At 36.6% G+C, this 20,276-nt stretch overlaps 2 protein-coding genes across 17 annotated transcripts in view; one reads left to right on the forward strand and one right to left on the reverse strand.

The window, feature by feature from the left end:
- Positions 1-20,276, forward strand: part of LOC110832276 (metabotropic glutamate receptor 2) — a 299,409-nt gene that overhangs the window by 175,825 nt on the left and 103,308 nt on the right. For 10 of the 15 annotated variants that reach the window (XR_015537258.1, XR_015537257.1, XR_015537253.1 and 7 more), the window contains exons 6-14: positions 3,919-4,093; positions 4,755-5,011; positions 5,549-5,682; positions 6,372-6,697; positions 7,201-7,363; positions 7,862-8,075; positions 9,215-9,420; positions 14,598-14,753; positions 19,191-19,329. Coding sequence is in view for 5 of the 15 variants with exons in the window: in XM_087356479.1 (XP_087212605.1) it covers positions 3,919-4,093; positions 4,755-5,011; positions 5,549-5,682; positions 6,372-6,697; positions 7,201-7,363; positions 7,862-8,075; positions 9,215-9,420; positions 10,220-10,382; positions 12,378-12,640 (1,901 nt within the window). In the remaining 10 variants the exon portion in view is untranslated. Of the gene's footprint in view, positions 1-3,918; positions 4,094-4,754; positions 5,012-5,548; positions 5,683-6,371; positions 6,698-7,200; positions 7,364-7,861; positions 8,076-9,214; positions 9,421-10,219; positions 10,383-11,569; positions 11,641-12,377; positions 13,791-14,597; positions 14,754-19,190; positions 19,330-20,276 lie in introns of those variants that run through there. The other 5 variants (XM_087356479.1, XM_087356482.1, XM_087356483.1 and 2 more) reach the window with 3 other exon arrangements.
- Positions 15,714-20,276, reverse strand: part of LOC110832275 (angiopoietin-1 receptor) — an 86,478-nt gene continuing 81,915 nt past the window's right edge. For both annotated transcript variants that reach the window (XM_087356486.1, XM_087356485.1), the window contains exons 14-17: positions 19,165-19,327; positions 18,487-18,698; positions 17,942-18,038; positions 15,714-17,215 (exon numbers count right to left, since the gene is read on the reverse strand). In XM_087356486.1, the coding sequence (XP_087212612.1) occupies positions 17,014-17,215; positions 17,942-18,038; positions 18,487-18,698; positions 19,165-19,327 (674 nt within the window). In that variant the 3' untranslated portion in view covers positions 15,714-17,013. The remainder of the gene's footprint in view (positions 17,216-17,941; positions 18,039-18,486; positions 18,699-19,164; positions 19,328-20,276) is intronic.

The raw sequence follows: 20,276 nt of genomic DNA on the forward strand, positions 1-20,276 counted from the left end.
CCGAGGTTGATCAAAATTGGTCATTTTGTGTAAACGGACGGACGGACGGATCACGTGATAAGAGTACGTTTATTTGAGGTTTTCACGATAGTGAATATGTCGATGTTGTTATTCAGCACTGCAGGTGTAGACAGAACGCCCCTCCGAACCGTTAGTATCTACGTAGCGCAAGTCCACGCCGTGTCAGAACTGAAAACAACAAAATCTGTAATTAATGGTTTTCGAATTTGTTTCAAATCTGAGATTTCACTTGTGAAACTGTTTCATTCTTTCAAAGTAATGTTTGACGGGGAGACAAATTTTTCGTGTGTTTTTCTTTTCTCCATCTGTGTTCATTGTACGTTGCATTGTTTTCAGTCCCGAACTAAGTTGGTAACCTTGTAGTTCGGGACAATCAATTTCCCAGGTTCTCCGAAATGTTAACAAATTGGCCTACGACAGTAAGATGACATTACATCAGGATGGCAGGAACATTAGCTACAAAGCCTGAGACCTTTAATAAGATACAGTACTGAACATATTCAAATTAAACGTCTCAAAATAGGCCCTTCATTTTGTGGCTGTAAAGAATGCCTATACGACGTATGACATCTTGTTATACCTACTTCTGGACCTGTTTCAAAGTTAACAGGGCACAGTGGGAATATGATACTTAGAAACATGACAAAGGATTCTTTTGCGCTAACGAGGTTCAAACTGACAGTGCTATGGAAAACCTTTCACAAATGTTTACGAAATTTTTTTTTCTGGATTATTGTAGTAGTAAAATATATGCGTTTATAATTATGTAGCAAGTTTTCTCTCTGCATTGTTGAGTTGCAATCAATATTTTCTGCAAGTATAATTCCTTCGTCTCGTTAAAGTTTTCTGAAGAGTCGTAGAAAATGTTAACAAAAATCCTGAGTAAAGGATTGTGTGATCTAGATTCGACTGAATGAGAATAATAGGTTCGAATGTCGAATCGCTGTGAACACGGTAATAAATTTTAATATCTTACAAAAGTTGGAAAATATCTTGGCCAGCTGTGCGACTAACTACTTCTTAAGATGGACGGATTTAAATGTAACTGATGAATTTGCCTTCATTTTATTTTATCATAAATTGTTCCTTAGAGACCTTTTGATACGTGGTCTGGCAGAGAACACATGGAAGTACAATTATGATGCCTAATGCGCCAATTTAACTACCATTCTTATTGTTAAGTTAAATTTTACCATGTCGGTCAAACATTCTATTCAAACTTCTCACAAGGAAGTATGTAAGTCTGAAGTATAATCATAGTTTTGTTGATACTGTGTTGTCTGAAGATATAAATTTATTAACAAAATTGTTATATTTATTTATGTGTATTCATTAAATAAATTTTAAAGAACTGAGGTTCTTATGGTAGTGAAGATGTTGACAGTGTTTTTCTCTGAAACGTTCTTATCTACCTACAAGTCTACATGGCGTTAAAACACGGAAGATCAAATTTAAAATGTAAAGATTCTTTATTAATAATGTAATTTCAATGCGTGTCATACGTTTGCACGGCGGCAAACTTCCAATAATCAATTTTAGGGAAATAAGACAGAAATATGAAGCACATTTCAATTCCGCTTTGTGCATACCAAATATCACCAAAAAAAAAAACAATTACGTTCAGTCCTTCCCCTCATAAAAGACGGAAAGTAGGTTAAAAGCGACTTCCTAATTAAACATGTTATTTAATATGCACCGGTACGTAGAAATATTACATTTCCTTTGCAGTTGTTTAGTTTCTCATTAAGTTTCCGTAGTAATATTTGTTTGTTATATGTCATACTTCTAGAATTTCTAGCAGCGTTTTCAGCTTTCAGAATTTGGATCATGTTGCACGTATAACGCAATAAGAATGTAACTCAAATTGGTTTAAACAATCGATTGACAACCAGATAGCAGGTGTTCACAGACTCGGATCTATTATTGGCCAATTTGTACGCGCTGATTGCTGGGTTCACAGGCTGATTACCACAGCCTGTGAACGATGCAGCACCAAGGACCTCTGAAACGTTGGTAAACTTCTACCAGAATACAGAGCGCTACAACCCAGAAGACAGCCATCTTCATTTGTATGGTAATTTTTATATGCCTATGCCTATGAACAGGTCCCAGTCCGAGAAAAGGATGGAAGGATCCTGTTCATATGGACCTGTCGTCAGACAGAACACTAAATAATAATAAGATGAGGTGGTCTAGCGGTTAGAACGCTGGCCTTGTAATCCTGGGGGTCTCGGGTTCGATTTATAACTTGTGTTGGGCAAGGCCGTGGTCTAGGCAACACGGAGTTTTCCTCCGTGGCATCCCAACAATTACTCCATTCACACACAGAAGAAGGCAATGGCAAACCACTTCTGGATCATCTGCCAAGAACGTATATGAACAGGTCCCAGTCCGAGAAAAGGATGGAAGGATCCTGTTCATATGGACCTGTCGTCAGACAGAACACTAAATAATAAAAATAAATGTCGCGCTGACAATTTTATTAGGAAGAATCTTTTAAATGTTGCAGTCTTACAGTGTTTAACATGTAATCACGTGTAGATGGCAGAACATCTCAGCGGACGTAATCGAAAGTTTCGGGCATGACGTCACATGTGACGAATTTATGTCTCCGAGATAATATCATGTGATTATAATCGACTGCTCAGAACCTATTTTTGTCCAATCGTTGAAGAATCTCACTTCGCTTGTAACTGTATTTACCAATTCAATATTTAATAGGTCCTTTGTCTCTGCGTGTTTAATTCGTCTTTCAGTCTTTCTCTTGAATCAAGTACGTTCTCCTCAGTTAAATCCTTCAATGTTCTTTTTATTACTTTCTCCCTCACTTGTTTTCATTCAATTTTGTTTTTATTTTGCTCAAACACAAAATCGATAAGATGATGCATACTGAGTTACTGAATATTTTATTTACGACTAAATCAAAACTTAGCGAAGATGGCACGTGGATTGTATTCATGTGGCTTGGACGTGATTTACTTATGGGCTGTTGTAAACACGGCAGTGAACACTCTGATTACTGCCTCTGCCCGGAATTCCATCCCTGGTTTCCTGCACTGCATAACGTGGTTAGTATAATAGCTGAAAATCCCCTACAGCTACCAGCTTAAGCTGGTTGGAATAATTGTTCATTTGTGCCAGTGTTTCCAGAAAGCGACATGTGCGTTACTATGACACTTAAATTACCACATTGAAACATGATAGAACTGTGAATGTGTTTCCAAAACAGAAACTTCATCCTCTTCAATTTGATCGTGATGAAACGGGTGGAAATTCAAAAATTGTGTAGTTCTGCTTTCAGCTCTTTGTGTTAATTTCATTAGCCAAATGGATTGAAATATTTCCACTAACGTCTGGCCGAGACGTGGGTGTTTTGTTATCTTCACTGTGCGCCGTTTTCTCGCGGTGTGTCAAGTGAGCGCATGATGTGGAAGTCACGTTCATTCACTGCAATTTACATTTGCATTACGAACAAAAATTTATTTATGCAGTTTTAGGGAATAATTGTTGTTTGTTCAGAAAATCATCCATAAGTACATTTAATGGGCGAGATGCAGATTTTTTATTATTATTAGTGTTCTGTCTGACAACAGGTCCATATGAACAGGATCCTTCCATCCTTTTCTCGGACTGGGACCTGTTTATATACGTTCTTGGCAGATGATCCAGAAGTGGTTTGCCATTGCCTTCTTCTGTGTGTGAATGGAGTAATTGTTGGGATGCCACGGGGAAAAACTCCGTGTTGCCTAGACCACGGCCTTGCCCAACACAAGTTATAAATTCGGGCACCGTCGGGAATCGAACCCGAGACCCCAGGATGAATTGTTAAATCAGGTTATTGCATTTTGTTACCCCCTGTCTTTAAAGAATTTATGTTCTGGGTGTCTCTTTGTCCAGAATTTTGGGAGGACCATTTTCAATGCCGTTATCCAAATAGTTCGCCCACACCTAACAACAGGCTGTACAAGGACGAGTGTGACGTCACAAAGCGACTACACAGGGAGAACACCGCCTTCGAGGGACAACTTCAATTCGTCAGTGACGCTGTGATGACCTTTGCACATGCATTCAAGTACAGTAGCACCTAACTACCCACTGTTTTTGAATTGTATGAACTGAGTCTGTGGATCAAAGACAAGCTGAGAGACAGTCAGCTTCTCAAGAAAATCCCTAATTTTTATGGAAGCCTAAGGTTCGTTATTACATTCAGAATAGCCTGCCACTGGCACTCTGTCCTGACCCAGTTGTACCTAATCCTGTTTATTTACGATCCATTTTAATATTATCCACACATTTATGTTTTGATCTTCCAAGTGGTCTGTGCCTTTCCTCCACGCCTCCCCTAAGAATGATACATGCCCGTCTTGTCTCATTCTCTACAATTTTATCATCCGTGATTTTATTCTTACGGTCAGATTCATGTTTTAGAATAGCGGAAAATTTCTGTGAAATTTTAGTATGTACTGTTGATTGTAGTGGATGTTCCCCCCATATGCAAGTAGTAGGAAATGAAGGTGGCAGGCTCCTCTGAACATGATAATGAACGTTCAGGTTTGATACTTTAACCAGCTGAGTGACTGTTAGCTTCTCAGACTTCGTGGACTTCATTAGTTCAGTATGAATCTTGATTATTCGATTGCTTGAAAAGCTTCCAAAAACTAAGAATTTCAAATTGAAGTTTTCACTTGTTTTATTTAATTATTTGAGTCTTGAAGCTCCTGTTATTATTTCAGGGACATGCACAGGGAGTTGTGCAACGGACGCCCTGGGCTCTGCGATGCGATGAAGCCCACCAAAGGCACAGAACTGCTCAAGTATTTGCGCAAAGTGAATTTTAAGGGTTTGAGTGGAGACATGTTCCAGTTTGATCCGAACGGTGACGGTCCAGCTCGCTACAACATCATCCACTTCAAGCAGACGAGTCCCGGCAAGTTCCAGTGGATCAAAGTCGGAGAATACTTGGGGGATTCGCTGCATCTTAACATGTCTGGTAAGACACGTGCAGGGTGGAACGTACAAGAGGACGTTTGCAGCTGGTTTGGAGACAAATTCAGAATGATGTTCCTGTTTCAGTCACCACCACTTAAGCTGAAAAATAATTGTTACATACATACATGCCCCCCCCTTTTTTTTGTCTTTAAGTGTTAAGAGGGGGGGGGGGTCACAGTGGCTGCCCGGTTTGAGGCATGGGCCCTGTGCCGCTGGGTCACTGGGCCCTTGCGCTCTCTGGCCATCTTCTCCCAGATCCTTTTTTGTACTGAAATTCACTATCATCTGCATGTACCCGGAGACTCGGCATAATATAATATTGATCAAGGTTGCACCCCATGCATGTCACTCGACCAAGAAGTTGCATAAGTCACAAATTTTATGTTCATTGCTGGTTCAGAGACGCGCATCCCTCTTAATTCAGGTTATGACCATTTTTGAAGGTCAATTTTTTTTTTAAGGACGCGTTCTGACTGTGGTCGTACGGCTGACAGCGGTTACCGTGGCCTGCAAGTTAAGTATTTGTGTTTGCTTGCAGAAATACAGTTTAAACTCGGTCACCCTCAGCCTCCCGAATCAGTGTGCAGTCTGCCGTGCGATGTGGGACAAGCCAAGAAGTATGTCGAGGGCGAAAGCTGTTGCTGGCATTGCTTTAACTGCACCCAATACCAGGTTAGATAATACAGTCCTTGTGTCTAAGTTCCATCCCGTGATAAGAGTATTAGTCAAGTTTTTTTTTTTTATTTACTTAAGTAATACTTTGTATCTCAATTGCGTCATGTTTGTGTTGATTCGAATACACATATTTATTTTGGCCGTCTATACACAAACTTATTAAAATGAGTTGTTAAAATATTATAACATTCACAATATAAATATAAAATATATAAAATACGTTATGTTATGTTTTGGTGCTCTTTTTATCGTATTACGATATTACATTCCATTTTGGCACCTTCATATTAGAAACGACATGTTTCGATGTACTAAGACATCATCTTCAGGTTATCAATTCTATTAATTTTATAAACTATTATATACTAAGTTGCGTTGCATTTATTGATTTTATGCGTTTGTGAATCCATCCATCTTCATGATTGATTTGGTGTTAATGTTTCGTTGTTTATTGTCATGTTGTAATGTGTTGTAATACGTTTCGCGTATTTTAATAATAAAATTATTAATTCCAAAAATATTTTGCTTTGTTCTGGGTTGAGGCTGAATGAGTGAGACTTTAAAAAAAATAACTTTATTAAGATGGAGTGTTAAAAGGAATATAATTTATATTTGTGTCATTATTATCAGCTTTGTGCGCGCATGCGTGAAGACGCATTTTATTGTAGTTGCAATAATTTCTCCAGATCAGACATCCTCTTGACGAGAAGCAGTGTCTGATGTGCCGCGAAGGAACGGTACCAGACCCGTCGCACGTGACGTGTCAGGAAATCCCCGAGGTCTTCCTCAGGCCAGAGAGCGGCTGTGCTATTGGTGCCATGTCGCTGTCATCTACTGGCATCCTGATCACGCTGTTTGTATGTGGCGTGTTTATACGTCACAACAGCACGCCCGTGGTGCGCGCGTCAGGACGCGAGCTTAGTTACGTCCTCCTAACTGGCATACTCCTCTGCTACTGTGTCACTTTTGCTCTCGTTCTGCGTCCGACTGATGCGGTCTGTGGGATACAGAGGTATGTGATAGAGTGGTTAGCACTCCTCGTTTTAATTTACGAGATCCCATAAATTTAAATTACGAATTATAAAACAAAAATATATCACGTGCTGTACGTTAGGTCTGTGATTAAAACGTAAGAAACTTTTTGAAATATTTTGATATAATATTTTCTTATAAAAGAGTAAAATTATACTAAGTAAATAGATAAGCAAAACGAAGCAAATCTGTATCAGCCCCATAATTATATATTTTTTTATAATTCATAATTTAAATATTGATATATTTTAAGCCACGCACAGTTCGATGAAAACCTAAAGTATCGCCTGATATCGAATTAGACAGAGGATTTTTCTATTAGCCCCTGAATCCAGACTGATTTTGGGGTCTACCAATGGGTACTGGGGTCCTTTCCCAGGGGTAAGACGTGGCCAGGGCGTGATCCGGACCACTCACCCCCCCATCTAGTGCTGAGAACCTGATATTTCTTATCTTGCCCAAAATTATTTTGTTATTTTCTAGATTTGGAGCAGGATTCTGCTTTACTGTTGTGTACGCCGCGCTATTAACTAAGACAAATCGGATATCCAGAATCTTCAACGCAGGCAAGAGGACAGCCAAGAGGCCCAGTTTCATATCTCCTCGTTCACAGTTATTCATTTGCAGCGGACTCGTGGGTGTTCAGGTACACTGATTTGGAATGATCTATTTTTAAATCTGTACCTTAGACATAAGAGTTGTTGTTAAAGTTTTTATGGAACTGCCATTCTATATCGTTATTCAAAATTACAGTTGAGAATGGCTTCATGCTCTCAAAATTTTTGAGTTTATTGATGTGAGTTACTATATACAACAAAATTAACCTAATAATAAGCATTATATCATAGTGATTATTAATTTATCACGAAGATCAGATTTAAAACTATTAATTTTATAAAAAAAAATATGTCATTATACAAAAAAGTTACCGTGTGACACAAAACATGGATATCATTAAGATTTATGACTTAAATATGTGAAATATTCCTTAATGTAGTGAATATTTAGTAAAATACAAGGAAAGAAATATCACGACTGTAGTTTCGAATCCGTATAGCGTCCAGCTTTGAAATAATAGATGATTATATACAGAAGTGCAAAGAAAACATTCTGAAAATATTATTCCGCGTGTTACGTATTTCAGGTACTCATAAATGGTGTGTGGATTCTAGTCTCCCCACCAAGAGCAGTGCACCACTACCCCACCAGGGAAGATAATCATCTCGTTTGCTCTTCTCATATCGACGCCTCGTACATGATAGCATTTGGCTATCCTATTCTGCTCATCGTTGTGTGTACCATATACGCTGTTCTCACACGCAAGATCCCTGAAGCGTTTAATGAATCCAAACACATAGGTACGTGCGTATTTGATCAGTTTATGTTAACTAACTAACTAACTAACTAGATGGCTTGCCGAATCCCAAGGTTCATCACCGAATCAACCAAAGCCCTCCACCAGACCCTGTCCTGAGCCAACAAAATCCAGTCTCCTTCAACTCCTATCTCCCATAGATCCCGCCTGACATTATCCTCCCATCTACGTCTAGGTCTCCCCAGAGGTCTCTTCCCTTCAGGTTTCCCAAATAGTGGACCCAACCAACCAGATGGCTTGCCGAATCCCAAGGTTCATCACCGAATTAACCAAAGCCCTCCACCAGACCCTGTCCTGAGCCAACAAAATCCAGTCTCCTTCAACTCCTGTCTCCCATAGATCCCGCCTGAGATTATCCTCCCATCTACGTCTAGGTCTCCCCAGGGGTCTCTTCCCCTCAGGGTTCCCAAATAGTGGACCCAACCAACCAGATGGCTTACCGAACCCGAAGGTTCATCACCGAATTAACCAAAGCCCTCCACCGGACCCTGTCCTGGGCCAACAAAATCCAGTCTCCTTCAACTCCTATCTCCCACAGATCCCGCCTGAGATTATCCTCCCATCTACGTCTAGGTCTCCCCAGGGGTCTCTTCCCCTCAGGCTTCCCAACCAACACCTGGTGTACACCTCTTGTCCCATCCATGCGTGCTACATGCCCAGCCCATCTCATTCTTCTCGACTTAATCACCCTGACAATACTGGGGGAGGAGTACAGATTTTTAAGTTCGTCATTATGTGGTTTTCTCCAGACTCCATCGTCTTCTCTCCTAGGCCCAAATATCCTCCTCAACGCCTATCACCGTAAAAAAAGCACCGTCACGAAATAAAATCAGTTTATGCTAAACCATGATAATACCTGAATATTTTTATTATTTCAGAAGTTATTGGAGGCGGAAGGCAAGTATATTTCTAGCCTTCTTTTATTTATTTTACTACCATGTATTCAGTACAGAAATTAAAATAAAGAATTGTTATTTTGTTACGTTATTCCGTGATCTAACGTTGACTTCTAAAAAATATATACACATGAAACAAACTGCACTATGAACGGTGGGAGGAATTTGTTGATAGGGTTTGCAGGTTCTGAAATGATATTGACAGCTGATTTCCTTTTTTTTCCAGGGTTCACCATGTACACGACGTGTGTGATCTGGTTGGCATTTGTGCCGCTTTACTTCGGAACAGGCAACCACGTGCCACTGAGAATTACGAGCATGTCGGTAACGATTAGCTTATCCGCGAGCGTGACTCTTGCCTGTCTCTTCTCGCCGAAGCTGTACATCATTCTCGTACATCCAGAACGTAATGTGCGCCAGAGTATGATGCCTGTAAGTTTCTTGAAAAGTTTTGTGGACGCTCGGCTAGTAACAAAATTCTCTTGTTTTGTGGAACATGAATAATAACCTCCCTCCTTCCAACTAGGTTTCTAAAAAAAAATTGTTTTTTTTGAGGTTTTTCAACCAAAATGTTACATGCTTTTCTAATTTCTTCCTAGCGTGTTACATGTGTAATTATATTTATTTATGTATGCGTCGTCCTTGATTTAATCATCTTAACAGAGTTAGGAGAAGAGAACGTATTATAAAACTCTCCATAAATTAATGAGAGTTTTCTTTCACCAACTCCTTTTGGCTTAAAATATCTTCATTAGCATTTTAATCCCAAAAAACCCTCGATATCTGTTCTGTTCTGTTTTGTTGTTTCTTATTGTTTTTGTTGTCTTATGTTTTTTTGTGTCTTATTGTTTTGTTCTGTCTCATTGTTCTGTTGTTTCTTATTGTTTTTGTTGTCTTATGTTTTGTTGTGTCTTATTGTAGGACCACTGCCACCGGGTAAAAACCCATTTGCAGTCAAATAAATAATAATAATAATACCCTTACAATAAGAATTCAATTTTCATACACATACAAAACACCAGGTAAAATTATAGTAATATATATTTATTTCAATATTTTAGCCTTTTAAATACTATACAGGAAGATGAATATTTCTGAGCTGTGTGGGGTTCGAGGTTTTATGGCGGTAAAACTGTGGAGTCTCAGAGAAATGTGTCGCACGTCCAGCGGAGTTTTACTTAGGTGTAATGGAGTATGGGCAGGGTCTAGATCGGTTAACGCTGATTTCCAGGTGAGGGGCAGTGCCATCAAGAGCCCCGCCGTGACTGGTACCACTCAGACGGGCAGTATGATGGCTGCAGTGATCTGCAACCAGCAGAAACAACCCTTCCATGCCACAGTTCCGCAGCAGAGTGGCTCCTCCCAGGGATTAGATTCAGGCCTTCAGAGCGACGGTAAACTATTCCTCCATTACGAAATGTTACTCGGAACTGATTTAAAGTCTGAAGTAGAATCGTAGTATCTCGATGATTATCAGATTTTGTTGATAAAGCTGTCGATCTAATTGACTTATATGGATATAAAAGAAAATGAACACTTTTAATTGGTGTTCTGTCTGACCTTGAAAGCTTATTGAAATGACCGAAGGGGTGACGTTGCGCGGAAAAGATCAAGTGAATTCATTGGATACCTTTACAATTTTTAGTGTACTTATATAAGTCATATTGATCTCATTTTTAGTACACGATTGTTTTGAAAATGATTTTCTTACAAAATCATGATTAATGTAGCCTATAAAATTCAAGCCTTCTGAATCATCATGGTCGTAAAATTTATCATCACCTACGCTATATGTAATCAGTGAACGCTGTCGCATGTGGAGGAACCAGCGTGATATACAATTTTAATTTATTTTACACTTCTCGGCAATGAAAATCTTAACTAAAGTCAGTCAGTTTCTTGTGAGTCTGTGGGCAGATGGCAACATTTTTTTAAAAAAAAAAAAAACTTTTGTCTCAAAATTTTGTGCGCAGTGGTAAATTAATATAACGCTGATACAACCATTAAATAAATTACACGATGTAAATAAATTAGATAATGATGCCGTATATCTACATGGAAAGTGATTGATCAATTTTTTTTATTTTGAAGACAGTTATTATTTTATTGTTTTGTAAAAAACATTTCTGTATTTTTCTTTTATGGTAGAAAAATCTAACATTGACCAGTCTTACAGATTGAAGCTACGCTTTTCTCGCGTAGGCTCGGAAGAAATGTGTAGAGCGTTGCAGTACTTAAGTAAACAGCTATTAGAAGCTTTTGAAAGGGAGCCTTAAAAATTGTTTCGTGATATTACAGTGGAAGTGGAAGTTTACTTCCAGTGTAATATTTTCCAATTGATAATGTTAACCTATCTCATTTACCTAGAGATGTCACTTTTCTGAGTTGGATGGTATTATATCAAACTACGCTGACAAAGAGTATGTAATTTGTGTTACCGCTGATTTATGATTAACCTAGTTTTGGACAGACTTATGTTGTTAAGTTCTGTTGATTTATTTTTTATTTACGTTTTGCCTGCAATTTTATTTTATTTGAAGAAAAATCTAACACGAAGAAACATATCGTTTACTTTATATAGAAAAGATGTGTCTGTACTTCAAGGAATGGAAACATTTTCATTGTCGTCATGTAAGAAGAAGTTTCTTATAGGCAAGTATTATTATTATTATTTTCCCATCTATTCACCACTTTATGGGGTATTTACTTCCATGTACCCGAGACAGACCTTGTCCCTAAGGTACATAGGGCAGCAGCTATTTCCGGGATAGATATTGTTTTTAATACGTATTACATGTATTATATAATTTTATTTTACGACAGCGTCTTTCGAATGATGTATGATTATTATTTTTATTATTATTTCCATCATAATTATTTCTGTTTATATTCGTTCTGCTTCATATTAAGGACGATCCATTCTCAAGTACTAGTTTGTAGGCTGGCTAACCTGGATGAGAAATTGTATGGTTTTATTCAGTACTTTCAATGGTAAAGTACCTTAAAATAGGCATTGGCCACAACTTTGCAGCTGAGAAAATGTTAAATAAAATATAAACAAAACAAAATGACTATAAGTATAATTTCGCTTTATTTGTAACAGCGAAATCAAATCGTGCCAACATAATAATTGTATTCTCTAGAATTTGAATGTGCTCATAAGTTAATCATAAACACTATTCTTAATTATTACTAGCATTTGGAAGTAATTGAATTGAGATGAACTTTTATTATCTTTATTATTGGTTATTTTAACTTTTTTCCATCTTTAAAATTTTATGTGAGAAAATATAAAACAAAAGAATGTCTTTCTGTTGAAAAATCACATTACGAAATACACGTGTCAAAGTAAAAATCTTCTCTTTTCTGTCATCCTCTTGGGTGAATAGGCGTTGACTTGGAACTGCGTGAGGACGTGGTCCACCAGTTGCATCGACATCAGCCATGTTTACTGGTGAATCGATCTACGCAAACAGTGACCGTGGCAATGAGCAATAGCAGCAGTAATGCCACCTGTCCCAACAATCAGCAGCAACAATTACCAGCAGCTAAACTTACTGCCACCTGTCACATAATTAACAGTAGCAGTAACGGCCCCATCTCCGTTTCTACGTCACAACAAAAGCAGCAAATAAAAGACGTACAGTTATAGCAGGATAAAGATTTTGACGCAAAACCGAAGGCCAAACAATCGGGCGCGAGGTCACGGAAACGCAGACGCTCCCCCGTTGTTGTGTGACTGTCTCGGAGACTTATTTTTTAAATGTTTTTGGTACAGGTCGTGAAAGGACTATTTGCTTCAACTGGAAACCTGCCATGTGTAAAAAAAAGGAGTAGTTAGATACACATAAAATTAAGTTGGAGCGTATTTGGAGGAGTTGTGTAAGATATTTTATAAATATAATTGAAATTAAAAAAAAATTGAATGCAAAGATGTTTTATTTGGGCAATTGATTATTCATGTCTAATACGGCAGACAGAGAACATAAAAAGCCTTCCAAATACAGTATTTAGATTATAGGAGAAAGATTTTTTGTAACCGATATATTATTATATACGTAACATATCCTTGTTGTTCAAAAAATTTTAAGATAAGTGTTCAATAGTTCAAAAATAATTTAATCTAATTGTTAACAAACTTAACATTTAATGATATGTATTTGCCAATATACAGATGAAGTTGAGGTCCAGTCATATTCAGATTAACTGAACTAAAATGAATTTGGATGGACAATTAGACTGTACGAGTTAATGTAATTTCTTGTGCTACTGTAGAAACTGAAGCGCGGCACATACTGAGCCCATGTGCTGCTGTCTCCGGTGTGGCAAAAGAAACTTCATTATATTTTGGTTGCTGGCAGGAGGGATATATATATATATATATGAAATAATTGATAAATTATTTTACGTGCAGGGTCTGTACGTAAGACGGTCCTCTATATTGTTTCTGCCATGCAATAGATGCTACAATCTGTACATGTACTTCCAGTCAGGAGTATCCAATATGTGTTATTGTGGTTATGTTCAAAACATTGTAATGGAAAATCATTACTGGAATGTCGTGCTATCTAATCTATAAGATCTTATGTCTTGTGTACATAATTTGAAAATCTCTTGCTTTCTATATCTTGTATCATCGGAACTGTGCGCGAGCATTTAATGATTGAGTTACCAAATAAAAATTCCTCAGAATTCTCCCCATTTTCAGACATGTTATGAGCAGGGATTTTCAGATTATAAAACTGTATGTAATAAAAACTATATTGAAGAATATAGTATTAATAAAACATGTTTAATACCCATACCAGTATATTTTATTATGACTTTCCGACTGGATTTGCGGTGTTTCTTTGAGCGTAATTTCTTATATTCGCTGTGCATAAAAATTTGTATGATAGTAAACCCAGGATTCGTAAAAGACCAGCTCAGTGACTGTCAGCTTTTCAATAAACACTCATGTTTTTTGGAAATACTTTCAGTTGAAGAGGTAATATTGTATTGAAACAGATGAAAAGGTGATCTTGAAAGGTAAGTAGAAATTTTCTAGGTGGTATATATGATATACAGAAGGTACTGTCCCAGGTATCATCGGGAGAGAATGTGAGGCACCACGAAAAATCTCAAAATGGCCAAGGTTAATATTCCGTATCTTCATCTTCGAACCGTATATATAATTTCTTTATAAGTGTTTTTGCAGGACTTTTTTTTTTAAATAATTGAAATGGATGGAGATGAGCAAGGAAAGCTAAGACAAGAATCTTAATTACATTTGACATAACCTGACTCTTTTATAATGACAAACGAAAGAATATAACTTGGAAATGACAAGAAATTGCCTTTTATTTTTTGTTTTCCCATTTCATACTTCCACATTGATGACATTTTATTTCTGGCAGTATGTGACATCATCTAGTGATGCCACATTTTCTCATAATATACAATTAAAAATGTGTTTCTAAAATTAAAGAAATAAATACATACATAATTTTTATTTGAGTGTAAATGTCTGTATTTTCTTGTTTTCAGATTCTCTACTGCCTTTGGTGCACTGTTATATGAATTTGTAATAATTTCTTAATTTATTTAATGATTATTTCTCAATTGCATAGGCTGTGTACAGTGAGTCGTGGGGGAAGATACATAATGGATAATGACAGTGTTCTGGGTCCTGACACCATCAGCTCTGAAGATAGAGCCAGTACGCTTCACCAAAATGTTGATCTCTACCTTTGAGTCCACAGAGCCCAGCAGAGCATGTATAATTGGTACAGTATTACTCAATTCATAAAATCTAGATTACAATATGAGCAAGAGCTATTCATTGCATTTTTTAAGTTTGCTTTTCCTCACAAGTATATTTCATGTTTACGTACTTATACTGTTTCTTCTGGAAAGAAAAAAAATATTACATCACATTTTCTCTGTTTATTTAATCCTGTTAATTTGTCTAACCTGGTGGGAAATGGTGAAATTAAAAAAAACTATGTCACATTTATACATATATTTATTTTTCCAGTCTATACACAAAACTTGTTTTAAAATAATGTTGTTTAAAATTTTATAACATTTACAATATAAATTGCATTATGTTATATTTTATGGCGCTTTTCTGTGTCGTATAATATTACATCTATCACAGCGCTTTTGATTTTGACGACATGTTTTGATGTTTACCACATCATCTTCAGGCTTATCAATTCATGTAATATTATACGACACAGAAAAGCGCCATAAAATATAACATAATGCAATTTATATTGTAAATGTTATAAAATTTTAAACAACATTATTTTAAAACAAGTTTTGTGTATAGACTGGAAAAATAAATATATGTATTGATATAACACAAACATGACGCAATTAAGATATAAATATGTCACATTTATACGTGTGTATAGTACATTTAAGTGCTTTGGCCTGATTGCATTAGAATAGAGTGAATTCAACCTTAAGCACAGCTCGCACGTGGTCCATCTAGCAGTGTATCACGATAACACATTTGTACCATAAACACCGTAAGAAACTTGAAAATTTACGTCTTAGGTTTTTATTATAACGGCTTTCAAGATTAAAAATTAAGCCAGCAGCCCCATAATAAGGGGTTTATATCCCCTGTCCTTGTACAATAAAGGTTAAAAAGAACAGTCAAATATAAATGCATAAAATTGAGATGGAGTAGGATTTGAATCTTATAATTAGTAGAAGACTGAATGTTAACTACGTGCTGAAGAACTTGTAACTACTTTTATTGTATTAAACCTTCAATTGAATTTTATTATACAGTTACTTGTAGATTTCAGATGCAATACAAAATACTTTTACAGTTAGGAATGTCTTATTGTTAGTCTTATACATTCAGAATATCACACAACGACATCCATATTTTCTGAAACATACGCACGCACGCACGCACAAGTGACTAGTATGTTACAGGTTGTTGAGCATGTGCTTTTATATCAAAACACTAATAATACTGTACACTGATATTGTTCAGCTGACTTAGTCCAGTCCCATTGTCACAAATACAAAGTACTTAGTACATATACCAATGTCCGAAGAACTGTATGTATCGTACATTCAGCGATCCTCTCTGAAAAAACTTAAAGCCGTGATTTTATAGCGTAAAATGTTTTTTTTTAGACTTTATCCATCATTTAAATATTTTAAAAACCACATCATTTTGGAAGTTGGTTCTATTGCCAGTTTCAGGTGAAAGGAGGATAAACGCCAGATGTCTTCGAACCCCTGATCGAGCTAGTCTTAAACCTGTGTTATTCCATATTCAACTTGCCATGTGTTACACTTAATTGCTTAGCTGTTTACCACAGGGTCAAAGAGTAGCTTGTATCCCCATCGTATGGAGGTCAAAATCATCTGTTCCTATATGATGAAGTTCAAGTACAGTATTCAATTACATTTATGTTTTGTTTAATGACAGTTTATACCTTAAACTACTATACATAATGTCAAATGGTACGGTCATTAATGAATAATGAATTGGAAAGGATACAGAAATATGGAACTGTGGCCAAATTTAAGATGCATACCATCCTGGAATTTTCCTGAAGGAAAAACTGAATATCCAAATTGAGATTTGAACTTGAGACCTCCTGATTACAAATAAGTGATAATCACTTGACTGAAACATTAGGTGTTTTGTGGTAAAACGTTACATACAGTGCCAGAAGTAATTATATTAATTATTTGTTTCTGATATTCTGTACGAGAGAAAAATGCTATCCTCGCTAAAATTTTACCTTGTTTCTCATGGCCGCGGTCAGGAAAGCCATCTTGCGGTGGACCTCCAAATGCAAAGAAGGTAGAGTAGTGGCATTTTAATAAGTACATGATGCTGTTTTCCTGATTTTATTGAAGAACATCATGAACTTGCATGGTCTGCTGGCCGCAGCGTTCAGTCTGTAGACCTACCAGATATGAGGTAGACACATTGACTGTGAGCTACCACGCTCATTTGCAGTCTTGTACCTCTCCGCATTTATGTGCCAGAGCAAATTATATCTTAACTCACTTAGACAGTTCAGCAGTACCAGTAGAAGGAACTTCGGTCTGTTGTTCAGTGGGTGGAAAACTGTAGTCTGGTTTCAGCGACGTAAAGTCTACATAAACTCGCTTCCTGCATATCACTGAATCCAGGTGTGACACAAGTTCCGCAAAAGAAGGACGCATGTCTGCAGAATGTGACCAGCAGTGAAGCATGAGAGAATACCTGAAACAGGAGAAGATAATGATGTGAAGCATTTTCTCAAAGCATTCAAACCCGGCTGAGGTCGATGGATTTTTAAAGGTGATAAAGATCCGTGGCACGACTTCCTTCGGAGGGGAAGTAAAGCCGGCGGTCGTAGATTTACGGCACGTGAAAGAACCTTACGGGCATGAACGAGATGTTTCATGAGCTCTCGTTCTTGTTGATATCACAGGATAATATTTTCTCTTAGATATATCATTTAAAATTATGAAGTTTTGTAAAAAGTTGAAGCTGTGTTGTGCATAAAACTTATAGCCTATTTTGATATATGAATTAGAAATATGGACATAGACCAACCACGTTTGAAGCAGTAAAGATAAGGTTTTTACAGATTGTCTAGTACTGAACAAGAAGATATAAAATTCTGATTCAGGACAACACGAAAGAAATTAAAACAGGAATGCTAAAGACAGTCTGTCAAACTTAATGGTGTAGTAATATCAATATGTGCTACACATGGACAAAAATGGGACTCTTTGATAGCATGAAATATGGTGTGAAATAATTCAAGGACAAGGTTAAAAGACACCAAGATATACAAAAGAGATTAGGTAAAGAGTGGTCATGGATATAGAAGACCCACATATTGTAGAACAAAGAAGAGTGAAGAGAAGTTATCACAAGGAAAACCCACTCTTAGGGAAACAGCAGTGAGTCATGTAAATTATGTATTTTGTTTTAACTTACAGTTCATCTGAGCAATTATCTGGTTTCTCCAGTCGTTTTCCTTCTAAGAGATAGTTTAAGAGATCCATGTCGTTGACACTGGGGTATGGGAATCCTCCTAAAAACAGGCATGTGTTACATATTTCATATATCCCATTATTTTTATGGCAATTAAATCACAAAGTGATTATATGAGTCAGACATGTAGCATGCTTAGAGCGTATGAAAAATTAACATGACATTTATGTTGAAAAACGTCAAGGGAAGGGACTACTTATAAAAAATTATATATTTTTGTTGATAAAAATTAATGAAAGGGATTATGTGGGTGATTAAAGCATCAATGAGAGGATAAAATTGGTCAAGAGATATAAAAATGACGATTGGTTTCAAATGACTCATGATAATGTCTAGTGGTAGGCATTTTGTGAAAACGACGTACCTTTACACACCTTAAAAACAGATAATTTTGTTTACCAGCTTAATGGCTATTTCACTACTCAAGGAACACCATATAATGTGGAATTAGTTTGAGTGTTTATATCAGAATAATACATATTACGTACCAAGTGTTCCAATTTCCCACAGGACAATAGCAAATGCCCACACATCACTTTTACTGGAATAGAGATTGTCACGCATGGCCTCAACTGACAACCAGCGTAATGGCACCTTCTTCCGCTTTGTGTTAATGTAGATACCGGACCGTGACAGACCAAAGTCTGATATTTTCAATGTCTTGCGTTCATCAATTAGAACATTACGAGCTGCCAAGTCTCTGTAATAAACATTTTTCCTTTATATTTTGGTATAATTTAACAAGATCATTCCATCAAAATTACAGATCATGAACAGTTATTTTCATAAGGAAGGTATTGGTCTCAGGTTTCTCTTATCTTTATCGTACACTTTATGTTTTTTCAGTTTGCAGTTTACTATATTTGTAGTGCATGAAACTAGTTTGATATATATGTCTATATTACAATATTAGTGAGATATTTTAGTAAATTATTTAATGTGACTTTCTCTTCTGACCACTGCCTCACTTTCTCTAATAATGCTTCATATAATTATAAATTTACATATAACTAACCTAGTCTTCCATTTCATAATCACCACATTATACGTTTCTGTGTGGTGTTTGCACAAAGTAGATAATAGAAAACTCAAATCTGCCTGTCCTTCTGGTAGCTTGTTTCAAACTGCAGTTTGTTACTGTGCCGACGTACAAAAAAAATTAGTACCTATGTGTGATTTGTTTCCGTTCTAGATGTGCCATGCCGCGGGCTATCTGGACTGCAAAGCTTTGCAGTTCTTTGGGGTCCAAGATATATTCCAACTTACTCCTAGATGAAAAATCTGTTGGTTTCAGAAGAGGACCGTCATTTGACAACAAGCTCCATTCAGCTGTAAGAATAACAAAAGAGTACATTGTATTAATTGCTAATTTAAAATAATTAACATCTAACAGTAATTAAAAATAAAATAATTCAGATGTATATTTATGAAAAGCATCTACAAGCATGCTTAATGACAGTGATAGTATCATAATAGTGTCTATAACATACCCTCTCGGACATTAAGAACAGACGATTGTTCCTGTGACAAGATATTGCAACATAAAGATAGAATATTTTAAAAGAGATTTGTTTAATCTGATCATTATGTTGTTATGTGAATATGTAGCCTTTTTGGACAATTTATCGGAGAGGTAATATGCTTTACATGAAAGGCTAGATTAAATGCAGAGCAAATAGAACTCTTGTTCAAGAGCCTGAATTCTCTCCTGTAAACCACTGTTAACCATTCACTAGGAACACACGCTTTATATTTCCGCAATCCACAGAAAAATTAGAAATGTTTTCAACATTTTGGAATATACTGGATGGATGCTGTGAGAAGTTTTGATACAAATGAGGGAAATCTGTTATGTTTAGCAAACAGGTTTCCCTCCAAAATTTAAATTAGGAATACGTTATATAAAGTAAATGCAAAATTTGTGTGTGTGTAAACTATAACTGTGAGTTACTTCACCTCAGTCTGTAAGAAACAATGTAATTACATTACTGATCAGAACACACAAGTAAAAAAGTTTGTTTCTGGCAGGTGGCACCATTGCAAATAGAATACCAAAAGGAATGATGGTCTGTTCTTAATGCTTGTTCAGCACAAATAGGTTTTAATCAGTCTTGGTGAAAATGAGAAATGTAGATAAAACATATTGTGCAAGAAAGAAAGATTGCCAAGAAAACCTAGTTGTAGACAGTGAGATTATATTAAAATGTGTATTGGAGAAGTAGCCTGTGAATGTGTGAGGTTAGGTTTTACTGGCTCAGGTTTTAATATAGTGCCAGCT

The sequence above is a fragment of the Zootermopsis nevadensis genome, unplaced genomic scaffold (genome assembly GCF_977971745.1).
Source record: "Zootermopsis nevadensis isolate Lab colony 2312 unplaced genomic scaffold, Znev_1.0 Znev_ptg000027l, whole genome shotgun sequence".
NCBI lineage: Eukaryota > Metazoa > Arthropoda > Insecta > Blattodea > Termopsidae > Zootermopsis > Zootermopsis nevadensis.